The following is a 13,956-nucleotide window of genomic DNA, read 5'->3' as shown; positions in this document are numbered from 1 at the left end:
CTCTTCTGCAAAATGCAGCGCTTCCACTCTCGGTACAGTGTGCGCGAAACTGGGGAGGATTACCTCCTCCCCTCGCGGAGCTGCGAGAACAAAAGGTGGGGGCCAGTCAGCCTACGAAAGCAAAATGTCATACGTATCCGAAAGATTCTCCCAAAATACCCCTTTTACAGTTCGCTGCATGTCACCTTCAATTAACAGGACAATTTCAAAAAGTCTTTCAGGGGGAGCAACATGCGTATCAGCTGTTTCAATTACAATAACAGTCTCAGTCGCTGTCACCTTCAACAGTGGACGGAGGGCCTCTCTCACTATGGTAATCTCCGCCGCGCTGTCCAGCAAGGTCAGAGCCCACGTCAGATTCCGAAGCCGCGTTCTCACTATCTGGGGCATATCGATGCACCGTTAAGGCAGCGACCTTCTTCTTGGCAAACTGCGGTCTCTTAGGCGTAGAGTCGTCCCGCTGATCCCCTTCACTTCGCGTGCGGGGCTGGCCACGTCCTTGCTGACCACCCCTGCCCCTGCCGCCCCCTCCACCACCGGTTGACGGAGCCGATGAGTCCTGAAAGGAACGAGGAGAGCGTTGGTCAGATGCCTGATATCTATCAGGTGTTTTAATCGTAGCGCGATCGCGCAATTCATAAACACGCTCTGACTGCGCAGGTTGTGAAGGCGCCGGACTCGAGACCTGTGTCTGTTGTTGTTGTTGCTTACCCTGATTCTGCTTTTTAGGCCAATTTTGTTTCTTGGACCTGGGCTGTCCACCTGTTTCCGAAGACTGCCCCTGGGGTTGCTTCTTTTCCTTTTCAAGAAAAACCTTCGCACCCTTAGAATTGCGGCCAACCATTTTATAAGCCGCCACAATTATTCTTGCCAGCTGACGGGGTTTCTCGGCATCGGGAATTAACGCCAGACCATTGGCCACTTGAAAGTTCACTGCATCCCCTTTTACATTGGCAAGGATAATACCGCAAACTGTCTCAAATGAACCGTTCAGGCGCATACCCAACTCAACCGCCGACTCAGGTCCGTGATCATCCTGAACACGTTTGAGGATTGCAGACAGGTTCGACACTGACGGTGTGCCAAAGCACCTCGAGTAAACCGCTGCAAAAGTCTTACCCCATGTCTCACAGTCAACAAGTTCCGGGGCCAAATCTTTCGGTAAACTAAGCGTAAGAATCCGGTGTTTTTCACCCGGAGTCGTATTAGGAAACACAGCCTCCAGCTGGTCGAATTTCTCGGCAAGCCAGTAAGGAAAATCACCCTTAACATCTGGCTTTCTGCCCATAACGGAATTCACCAAGACAGGACTTATTTTCAAGCCAGCCTGGTCTGCTCGAAGCTGCGCCCCTGCGGGGGCTGCGCCATGAATATTACGACCAATGTAATGAACAAGCGCTCTAATCACACCAACTGCGACCTCATGAAGACGCCGCAGGTCACCCACATTACAAGTGGTGCGATTAGGATGAGGAGTAAATCCACCCAAAGCGGGCCAATTTGTGCCCGGAATGGATAAGGGACCTAACCTCGGAGCCGTTAAAGAATGGGGTAGGGCGCCACCAAACCAAACTCCGTGCTGCCAAGCGTCTATAGGTACTTCCAGTGCCCTGTACGGAGCATAAGCCGCCGGTACATCCGTGGCAGTGTATGAATGATAGACACCCGAATTAGCGTCTATTTCCGGAAATGTCACCCAGGAATAAAACAATTCGTACGGGTACGCATGTTCCGCACTCACTACTAGAACCACAGCTAAGCCTTCCGCGGGTACATTATAACCCCGCAAGTGGTCGCGAATCGCGACGCGGCTATGCTGCGCTATTTCCACCGCCATGTTAGCACAGGAAGAAGAAAAACTAGACAAAGAACACTTTGTAGCACAACTGGGTAGTGATTCAAAGAAACCTTTTTAGAAGAATTCAAGCTTGAAAAGACCTATTTCAAAAACAGGTAGGTTTTCCGACACCGCCGTTTACCGGAAATGAAGGTGTCAAGGTATGAATGATATACTACTCGAGTGTCATGAAATACGGCCAACCAATCCGTTGGGCGCCATGTAGCAGGGTTTCCGTTCTCCCACAGAACTGTGCATAGAGATCTAGAACCTCAGTGAGTTAGGATGATCCAAAAACTCATCTCAGTGTCAGAAATCTCCTTACCTAGCTAGCTACAGTGTCTCATGGATCATTATGGAATGATCCATGTCTTAGACAAACCAGAACATGATCTTTAGAATACCTCAGGAGTCGTGGAACACATGAACACTCTTTCGTTATATAATCATTTCAAACCAAAACTGAGAGTCAAAGAACACAAGTGCAAGTTTGAAATATTTATTATTCAATGCAAAGTTCTCAAACGCAGTATCTTGTATAATACCAAAATGCAGATTATAAAAATCAGAGTCAGCAGCATAGTCACTAATCCATAGTAAGCAAAAGGTGCTAGCATGTTATAATGCAATTTCTATAGAAATCTATATCACCTATATTTCGCGCACCCTATCTAGCATATTATATTATATCTAAGAAGGTCTCATTCGGGCTTTAGCAGGGCGACCCCATACCTCTCAATGTCAGTAGGAGCAGTTCACATCAACCGCTACCAGCTCTCTTCATGCGCAGCACCAAGTGTGTTCGTTCATTCCGTGTAACTCTATCTTAAACCCGCGTAGAGCCCAAAATGTTGGCATCAACATTATTTGTGTTATGTCTAATGTCTAATGTGGTGCGAGGATCAGACCTCCTAGCAACCTTGTGTTAGGTTAATCTTAGAGTGTGCAGCTCTCAGTGTGCAGACAGTTGTACCAAGTGTACCAGGCAAAGCTGATAGCATAGGAATAACATATTATTCTCAAATAAAGCAACTCGCCGCTTCTAGGGTGAAAGCTACAACAACAAGTACGTGTCGTGTGCAAAACTGAAGCCGAAGGCAAAACGGCTGTTTAAACATGTAATACACTCATGCTAACTTAACGCAATATATGTAATGAAGTATCCATATGACACTATATTTAGGCTTACTACCCTAAGCCTAGACATAACCCTGTAGGGAACGTAGCCACCGTTCTAACCGATCAAGTGTCCTCCTGAACTTATCATGAATATACAATTTTTCTTTCAACATTTCAGTTATATTGATATACACATTTATTGCATGAACTTTCTTTTCTTTTGCTTTCCCCCCCCACCCCCATCCCACTCCAAACCTCGTCCCCCCCTGACCCCAACCCCAACCCCCACCCTAGTGGAGCGCGCAGACTAGGTCTGTGCGTGTGATGGATGCAGCATAGCAGTGGACTCACTACATACGACTTGATAGACCCCACCTTAAGATCAAACCATAAACCACCTAGTCATAACACCAGAAAATCAGAAAAACCTGACCTCAGAAGTCATACATTGCCCCCAATAGCCGATATTCTGCCCCCCTTGGACTTCATCATTCTTTTTAAACGGATCATTTGAGAACTAGTAGGAGGGCACGCTAAAGGTTACTATATTGAACATAGTCTGATACTATACTGAGTCCAGATACTCCCGAGCTTTAATTTCTGAGGAGAAATATATTGTCTTGCCCAGATGAATTACCTTTAGCTGGGCTGGATTGATAAGATACACCTGTATTCTTTTGTCCTGGAAAGGCTTAATTAATTGTCTTAATCTCCAGCGCCGTTCGACGGTGGTGTGACAAAAATCAGGCCTTACGAAGAAGGAACCCCCCTCGAAGGTTCTTTTGGCATACGGCCTCGCCTTCTCTGCAATGGATTGTCTCAACAGAAAGTTCCCTATATAAATCAGAATTGCTCTGGGCTTATCTCCTGCTCTAGCATTCTGCCTCAACTTAAACGGTGTCCGATACGACCTCTGGATTTCAGTGGTCCAGTTCCACCCAGCAACATCTGGAAAAGCTTTCTCAAAGATTTTAACAATGAAGGCTTTAACATCCTGCCCTTCACATCCTTCCGGGATCCCAAGGACTCTAAGATTGTTCCTCCTTAGCCTGTTTTCTAAGTCTTCCAGCTTCCACTGGACATCCTGTGCTTGTGCTCCGAAAGATTCCACTCTACTCGTGGCGGCCGCCGCCTCTACTTCAGTGGCGACTACCCTCTCTTCCAAGTTTGAGACCCTATCTCCTACATTCACACAGGCTTTTGAGAGCTTTCTGACCACTCCTTTCATTTTTCTCATTGCTGCTTGGGCCTTGAGACTATCTGATCTTGTCTCTTCCCGGTGCGCTGTGATTCCTTGATGAATTGATTCCATCATTGTCATCATTGACATCATTGAAAGTTGTGTGGTCTCCTGATTCTGTGCATGGCTCATCCCCTGATTTGAGTTTCCTTGTAGCGAAGTTGTTGGAGAATGATCCCATGTTAATTCTGCTTGATCTCTTTGAGAGAACGTAGCTTTAACGGCCGTTGATGGTAGCCCCACCTCTACGTCGCTCTCTGACTCTGGATTACTGCCGTCAATATCAGAACTATGCAGCTCCTCATCCTCTGACCAATCGGCCTCCTCTGTTACGGAGAATAAACACTCACTGGGGGTCTTCTCTTTCTCCTTCTCCCCATGAATCGGGCCACTCTGATTAGCGTTTGTTATTAGTCGTCCTTGTTCGCCCGGAGCCACGGTGACCAAGATAGTCTCTTTCTCTTTCGCTAGTTCGCATGTGGCCGAGAGAATAGAGTCGTCTTTAGCTCCTCCTGAGGTCTCTCCCCCTTGACCAACTTGATCACTTTCACAGTTAATATTTGTGGCGGAGGGTGCGGCAAGCTGCACCACCTCACCTTTTGGAGACATGGTTACCATGTCATTAACCGGCGTAGGAGCTTTGCCCTCATTACCGACAACCTTATCAGCCCCCACCGTCACTGAAATTGACAGCACTGGGAGGTCCGTCTTGCCCCGAAAACCATTTAAGACAACGTCCTCGCCTCCAAACTCCGGGTGTGGCTGTGACTGTGGCTGTGACTGTGGCTGTGGATCTGGTTCTAGCTCGGGCTCAAGCTCTGACTCTGGTTCAAGCTCCTCATCCTCTTCAGTGCCCGGTAATGAAATAGTTGCTGCTGCTGGGGCCATTTCTGTTGTTTTAAGCTTTTTTGCCTTGTCCTTGCGATTCATCATTTCTACTATACTTATAGTGGCAGTGGCAGTGGCTGAGGCAGCGGCTTGTCTAGTTCTGACGGATGGAGGCCTCATCTCTTTAGGGGTACCCTGTCCTGATGTCGGTTGTCTTGTCCGAGCCCCAGACTCGACTTCAAACGATACTGCCTCGGCGCCGACACTGTCCGCAGCAACACTTACGGCGTTTACGGGATTGCCCACTGCACCGGCATTTTCAGCTACGTTTCTTTTCTTGGTCGGCGGCTTACCTCCAGTATTAGCTTTCGGAGCCATCCGTGGAGAGAGCTGCCACTTCGCTCTGCTCTACCTCCTGTCCCCACAGCCCCTGGATGACGCTCTGCCGCTGCCTCTGCCTCCGCTCGACTCCGTCCGACCTGTGCTGCTCCGCCCCCTGGCTCCACGAACTCTGCAAGCTCCACGGGAGAGCCTGCCGGCCAACCCAATCCTCAGGAGTAACGTAGCGGCAACCCTCAACAGCCCCGGGGGGAGTGCCTTGCGGTAAGAAGCGACCAGAGGTATCCAAACCGCCGTTTCGAGTCTAGGCGTTTTCGAGCAGTTGATCGCCTTTTCCCCACGATTTTTTTTTGCCTTAATCACTCAAGATGTCTCTCCATTGAGCGCCCAGTGAACGGCAGATATACTCGGCAGAAAAATTACGGCATTTAAACAACAAATGTTTGAGGTTAGCCGCAACCGTGTCCACACTGCTAGCGCTGCTGCTCAGCCGTACCTCACGGCCGCCATCTTGCTCTTCATTGTCTTCCACTGAATTCTTCTTCTGCCAATTTCACTCCAAAATTGCAACTCCTTTCTTCATTTGATAAGTGCGATGACACCTAAGGTGCAGTGTCCCTTTGCCTATGTTGTGTATGGGTGATAACTCGGGCTAGCTTCTGTCACTCTTAGCCAATGGTTTACTTAGTTGGTATGTATATCCATATTGCTAGTTTATATTGCCTATGAATTTGCTAGGGTGCCCACTAAATCTTGCTCTTTGATGTTACCAACATATGAATTGTACAGATGGTATCTGGTGTTGTCTGCTTTATACTTCTGTAGTCAGTCCAACTAAAAGGGATTACAAAGTGATCAGATCAGGATAATACTAGTGGCGGTCAACCAATAATGACTGATGAATTGCCAGTACTAAATCTAAAGGATTGCCAGCTGAATGTGGGGACAAATTGCCTAAGATTGAGCACTAATACTGCATCTATAAGTGAGTGGGCTACTGTATTGTCTTTATTAACAATGTGGAGATTAGGATTTCTTAGGACAGTAAAACTATAGAATCGAACACAATGGTGTGCAATAGCAACACTTAACACCTTCTGTGCGGCGCAGATTCTTCCCCGGTACTGGACATACCAGAACAGGGTGCGGTCGTGACAGAACCATTCCGTCATCAGCACAGCTCAACTGTGACTGATGACGGAATGGTTCCGTCACCAGCATCGAAGGGGTTAAAGAGTGAATCAATTCAGAAACTTGGCCAGGGATTTAAAGATTAAGGCTCCTGAAAAGGAAGATTGTTGAAGTTTTGAGACAGAAGCCCACACCTACCATCTTTGATAGTGCAGTCAGAGGATGTTAAGAAAACTGCAATGAGTTACAAAAGATAATTGCCAGGCCACCGCTCCTTCTGCCAACTCAGTTCAAATGGGTACTCTCATATCCAGGCCGGACTGCTCTATCATGATCTGGTTTTGAAGATTAATTTAATCATACTTCTATTACAAACATGTAGTGAACTTTAGTTTCAATCAAGTAACCCAAAATATTGAAAGCATGCTTAAGAATATGCGTAATAGACACCCGGTAAAATTATCTGGCTGTTTTATCCCAAGTATTTTCATTTCTATAATATTTTTACAGCTAGCGTTATGTAGGTCTTCCTGGCTTAGCTTCAGCTGTAACCAGCTGATGACATTCTGCCAACATAGTGAGCCAGCAATATGCTATACCCGTAGTTTATTTTTGTATCAGAACAAGGCTCCCACTTTCCTTAGTTGTTTAAAAGAGTACTTATTCTTAGGGGGATTCCTTGAATAAAAGGGGCAGCATAGCGTGAGCTGCCTGCCGAACGGAAGTGGATGGGTGCAGACGGGTTTGTCTTCAGTGCACCAAGAGTGCGTCCACAGTGTGCACTCTGCCTTTCTTATGAAGGGTGCAGTCAATTGCATCCTTGAACATTTAGAGCATGTGTCACCTGAAGATGGCAGCTTAGAAGTCCACCAGGTAGGAGAAATTGCTTCCAAGTGCCAGGGCAGCAGAGCTCTCTCCGCAAAGGGAAGCGGACCGTAGAGCAAAGTGCAAGTGCGTGAGTCAATATACAATCACCCACTAAGTAGAGTCATATTTTAAATAATCACCATATGCATTTAGGTAGAAAGAGATATATACAATTTGCAGTCTATCCATTTTGTGTGACCTGAACTCCAGCCCAAGAGATGGAAAGACACAAAACTATACTCTCCCCAGAAGCTTAAGTGCTCAGGTTTTTCAGAGCACTTAAAGAAGTATTAAAAGCTTTACCAAGGTAAGAAGTGCTAGTGCGTATGAATCGATGAAAGAAACTAATGCTTGACAAAAGTGGTTATAGGTAAGGAAGGTTTTTTTCTCCAGAAATTGATCTTTCACAGATTTAAGTGCTTGAAGTATAACCACAAAACCAGTAGAAAAGGTAAAACATAAAATTGGAAGGAAGAAATGAGGCTTGCCTCAGTGAAACAGGATTCAATTGCACTGCCTTCTCTACACCAGCTTCAAATCTTAAGTAGAAGTTGAAGCAGTAGTGTGTGGTGCAGGCATTGGTAAAGGCCCATACTGGAGCTTTGTAAATGTCTTTGATGTGCCCTCTAGCAAATAGTGATGCCATAGTCAACATGGCTCAGGAACTTTATGGTTACAAGGTCTATCAAATTTATGAGACTGAAGACGAAGCAAGGTGTAAACCAGAGAGCTATGTCTTGTTTCAAAATATGTCAGCCCTTGTTGGAATCGTAAGACTTTGGAGAAGAGATAAACAGTTGTTCAGGATTTTAGAAGTCCCTTGTTCTGTCTATATATAACTTTAAACAATGCTTAACATCTAGTGAGTGTAGAGCCAACTGTGAAGAAGAGGATTGTGGAAAGTATATTAGCAGGTAACCTTTGTCACATAGGTGAAAACAAAGAAGGTATTTCAGCAATACATTATGGGTTGGTGGTAAGGGAAACTTTGTCTTTGCTGAATTTGATGATATGTGCCTGAACAAACTGCTCATGAATTTTCCCTAAAAGGTGGAATACTGTCGTGCAAAATGCTATCTGTGACAAAGCCTTCCAGTTGTGCTAAAAGCGACCTCCTATTGGGGTGCCCACAACAGTCTTCAGTTTCTATGAAACAAATGTTTGGGCAGAGTAGTAAAGGCCCAGAGAAATCCTTAAACAAATTATTTAACAATCCAGGAAGAGAACAATGACAGATTACCAGGACACCAAAGGGATCCAAACAGAGATGCTAGGTGATTCCATGCATAAAACGTTTTATGCTTAGGTTTTCCAAATGTTGGCAGTTAAGGACAACTTCTGCAGACAAATATGTAGCACATCAATGCTATAATTCATAGCTCAAATACAACACATTTCCCATATTAAGGCATACATCTCAATAGTAGAAAAACTGTGTGGATGCTAAATTGGCATAAAGCACTTAGTTTTGACTCTTCACAAAGAGATTTCTGTCCGCTTTGAACTAGATTGATGCCAGAGGTCTCTGACCTAGTACGGTCTCCCATCCCAAGACTTTCAGAATGCATCCATACAACTCCTAGTTTTACAATTTGAACTGTCCAGAATGACAAAGAGGTTCAAGGAAGGTAAGCCCCATCTCTGGAACACTAATTGACGGCACCTTGTGTTGAACTTCTAATCATAGTTGTCAACATCCTGGATGTTTACAATGTCCACCTAGTCAGGGTAATGTCATGTTATAAGACCACTTTTGCTGTACCTACTATGATAGTATTGGAGATAGTGTGCCATCTTGCTTTGACACATTTGATGAGCAGTGCTTGGTGATACTTGGCAAGAAAATGTCCAGAGCTAGCCTTAGCTCTAACACATTTATGTGTAATGCCTCTTCCTTATCTATCTAGAGTCTACCTGCTAGGAGGCATCTTTAGTAAGGTGTGACTAAGGCTCTTGGGTGCACTGGTCCTATCCTGCAAAGATGTCACTTTTGTCCATCTTCCAAGCCATGACATTTTTGGCTTCCTGCATAATGCTGTCATGACTTTCTCACTGGCATGCTATTTGACGGCACAATAGAATACAGGCAACAAAAATATGGAGGACACAAATAGTGTCTTTCCATAGAAGTAGAGAAGACCACAATATAGTCATAAAATGGATTCCTCTGATATTTATATAAACTTTCAAATGCATAGTAATGTTAAAAATACTACATTTAAAAAATGCTGTTATATTATCAAAAATTAATTAAAAAAGCTTATCACTTACAAAAATGTAATAAAAAATTGCATATTAAAAAAATATTTAAATGAATATAATTAATAATTAAACAAATAATAAAATAAACATAGTAATATTAATTCTAATAATACTTATTATAATTTTAATTTCTAGAGGTGAAATACTGTAAAACATATAAAATAACCACAATATTATAGAAATATTAAAAAAGGATTACCCAAAAACATATTTAATAATCATTTTACAAAAAAATATATATATATACAACTGGGGGGGTCGAATGTAAGACTCCAACCAGACCAGCAGTAGGGAAAGCATTAGACTTTGGATGGGTCAGATTTACTCTTCTCAATCAAATGTAAGAAACCGTAGGACATGCATTGGACTCTGGAGGATTCAGATTTCCAATTCCCACTCCAATCAAAGCAAAGATAGGGAAAGTATTCGACTTTGGAAGAGTCAGATTTACCATTCCCACTTTAAAGGACACTTTAAAGTGTCAGACTTTTAGGAGTCATATTTACTATCCCCTCATCAACATGAACAACTGTATTGAAAGAGTTGAAGTTTACAGATTTTCAGATTTTGGACTTTGGAAATGTCAGATTTACCCTTTCAACTCCAACCTGAGCAAAAGTAGTGAAAGTGTAGGACTCTGAAGCAGTCGGATTTCCTTTCCCTTCTCCTACATCAAGCATCAAATAAATCAAATTCATGCATATGAAATAAAGAAACATAAATTATATTTTCATAATTTCATACATTATAATTTCAGCATGATATCATTAATAAAAATACCTGAAAAGTAAAAACAGTAAAATAACAAATAAAATTAAATTCATTTAAAAACCTTAAAAACAGATTAATAACACTCCCCACTCTACTAACCAAAAATTCAGACACCTACAAAAACAAATTAAAATAATACTGAGGAATTAACAATACACCGTTTTTTTTAAACGATAACATTAATCATTAGGTAAAATACTTAGACAAAATATAATTAAATATACAAGTTATCAAAAACAATTAGATAATTTACATAACAAATTAGGTAATAAACGACAAACAATTTAAAAACAATTACAATCTTCTTAAACTATTACATTATTTAAAAAAATATTTTATATAATCAAAAAGTTAGGAAACAGTAGGACATGCATTGGACTCTGGAGGATTCAGATTTCCAATTCCCACTCCAATCAAAGCAAAGATAGGGAAATTATTCGACTTTGGAAGAGTCAGATTTACCATTCCCACTTTGAAGAACACTTTAAAGTGTCAGACTTTTAGGAGTCATATTTACTATCCCCTCATCAACATGAACAACTGTATTGAAAGAGTTGAGATTTACAGATTTTCAGATTTTGGACTTTGGAAATGTCAGATTTACCCTTTCAACTCCAACCTGAGCAAAAGTACTGAAAGTGTAGGCCTCTGAAGCAGTCGGATTTACTTTCCCTTCTCCTACATCAAACAACAAATAAATCAAATTCATGCATATGAAATAAAGAAACATAAATTATATTTTCATAATTGCATACATTATAATTTCAGCATGATATCATTAATAAAAATAACTGAAAAGTAAAAACAGTAAAATAACTAATAAAATAAAATTCATTCACCCACAAAAACAAATTATAATAATACTGAGGAATTAACAATACACCGTTTTTTTTTTAAACAATAACATTAATCATTAGGTAAAATACTTAGACAAAATATAATTAAATATACAAGTTATCAAAAACAATTAGATAATTTACATAACAAATTAGGTAATAAGCGACAAACAATTTAAAAACAATTACAATCTTCTTAACACCTTAGCTGCGTGTAAACATTTCTCCCCAGTGCTGCGCTGTCCATTAGAACTAGTGCTGAATGGACGTTCAATGGTCGTGCGCAGCACTGGGGAGGTAGCGCTGCTGACGACCATTGGCCGTCAGCAGCACTTAAGGGGTTAAACTATTACATTATTTAAACAAATATTTTATATAATCAACTAGTTAGAAACTATTAAAAAAAAGCTTACTATCAATTACAAAAAAACCCTAAAAGCTTTCCATCCTATTCCCCTACAAACCCATATATGGAAAAAAAGATTTTAAAAAGCGTTAAAAGTATAACTAAATCAAAAGAAAACTAGAGTATAAATATTTACAAATACCTAACATTAAAATCATAACAACCTATATTAGAAAAATAATATTAAAACTCAACAAAATTATTAAAAAATGGTTTTATGCACATCTACATTTTAATGATACTTTAAAAACGATAATTTTACTTTCAATATTTTGTTCCTTAATATTCCTGACATTACACTGTTTTTGACCCAATATTTGTGTAAACCGCTATGTTTATAACTGTATTTTGGTTCATTACTCTGCTCCCTCTTAATATTGAAGGTCAGCAGCTACATTTAGAAGCCACTGCAGGATCATTGGGACTCTTCAGAACACCATGCCTAGCAGGACATTGTGATTGTGCACAATTAACATTGATTTTTGACTGGTGCTTAGGGCGTGCCTGTGCACATGTTAGTGCAACATGACTAGTGCTCAAGGCTAGGACAGAGAATTGGCTTTCTTTCTTTCAGAGAGGGGATAAGGAAAAATCATAATGGAGGCGCTGGAGAAGGATCAATTGAAACCCTCATATATTATTACAGCAGAATGTCTCGCTATTTGTAGTCTGTTGATGTCTAGAACTAATATGACCTATGAATAGAATACCCAATTTCCTAAACTTGTCATGCTTTATCAATCAAAGGCGATTCGTTTTTCTTAATACAGCACCATTTCTCCATTAATGTTTTGCTTTTATGGAGTTAGGCATGAAAGGAATAGCCACTAATTCAAACAAATCTGTGCCCTCGCCTAAAGTTTAAGCCGGCCAAACCCATATTAAAAATAGCTTTGAGTGTTTTGCCAATGGAAGCAAGAATTCTTGTTCTTTCAACAGCGACTGATTTTTGAATGCTAACAAATTCCCACAAAAGGCACAGTCTTAAAGGTACAAGGTACATCCCCAACATGGATATTTATTTTTTGTGCAGCCTGCATCTCACAGTATTGGAAATGAAGACTTACCTTTTCACTTTCATTGTCCAGTGCAGAAGTGGCCTCATCTAAAAGCAGCAGTTTGGGTTCACGGACCAGAGCTCTTGCAATTGCTATTCTCTGTTTCTGGCCTCCAGAGAGCTGAGTTCCTCTCCCACCAACACACGTATCATATTTCTGTTGACAGGAAATACACACTATATGAGGAAATTATGTATAACATTAATGCTTGTTAATGAAAATGAATAACATAGAAACTAAATATAACTGAAAATAAATCCTGCACTTATCTGAAGATATCTATTCGTAAAAGATGCTTTCCTTGGATCATACACTTTTAGATTATTTTTGTAGGAAGTTGTAAAATATGTTATTCATGTCAGTCCATATTCCCGAAAATATATGAAAGAAATTCTGTATGTTTGCTGAATGTCATCAAAGGTTTTTAACTTTCTAGCCCAGCATTTTGGACCTTTCTTTTGGCTTGAGACTTGTTAGACAGAAAGTGAGGACACGAAGCTGACACTAGCGATGAAAAAACATAAATAGTTAGGATGCTGCCACTGTAGCCGTCCATTCAATTATGTCTTTTGGGCTTGGTACACCAGGCCATACACACCGAATATGTGGAAAAATTGTTGAACTGGGGATAGTGGTAGCAAAGAAATGCATTGTCAAATGACGGAACACAGCCAGATCACCCACTGGTAAGCAGTGGCTGAGGGAATATGGGCGATGGGTGGGTGCTGAAGGCGGGGCGAGACGCAAACTCATATATACTAGGCAAGGTCAAGATAAAAGGATGGAATGAGATCTGGCAGAGATACACTGAAAACAGACCATGAACACTGCGGTGGTAGAACTGGATGACAGCTCTGTGGAAGATTAACTGTGTACTATTGTCTTATAATGATTGTAATGATGTGCATGTAAGCGATAAACTTTTTAACATACTTGTACTATTTTGCTGACAGACCTTACTTGACATTCAATACTAGTTGCTGTGGCTTGCTCTTTTTTGGGTGGGGAGGGTGTGGGACAGTTCTGATATTGTCTTGTTATTGTTTACATAATAACTCAAATATATATATATATATATATATATATATATATATATATATATATATATATATATATATATATATATATATATATATATATATATATCCTACTGGCGACCGCCAGTAGGTAGTTATAGTTAGGATGTTTTTCAATGCAAAATCTCAAATTTCTATTGTGAATAACTTTGGCGCCGGTTGATGAAAATGTCCTCAAATTTGCCT

At 41.2% G+C, this 13,956-nt stretch overlaps 1 protein-coding gene across 2 annotated transcripts in view; it reads right to left on the bottom strand.

Annotated features, from left to right (window-relative positions):
- The window catches only part of LOC147688813 (ATP-binding cassette sub-family B member 5-like), a 973,135-nt gene that overhangs the window by 23,047 nt on the left and 936,132 nt on the right, over nt 1–13,956 (bottom strand). For both annotated transcript variants that reach the window (XM_086941722.1, XM_086941721.1), the window contains one exon: nt 12,704–12,850. In XM_086941722.1, the coding sequence (XP_086797848.1) occupies nt 12,704–12,850 (147 nt within the window). The remainder of the gene's footprint in view (nt 1–12,703; nt 12,851–13,956) is intronic.

Source organism: Lissotriton vulgaris, chromosome 10, assembly GCF_964263255.1.
Source record: "Lissotriton vulgaris chromosome 10, aLisVul1.2, whole genome shotgun sequence".
NCBI classification, from domain to species: Eukaryota; Metazoa; Chordata; class Amphibia; order Caudata; family Salamandridae; genus Lissotriton; species Lissotriton vulgaris.
This window is presented reverse-complemented; position numbering and strand designations above follow the sequence as displayed.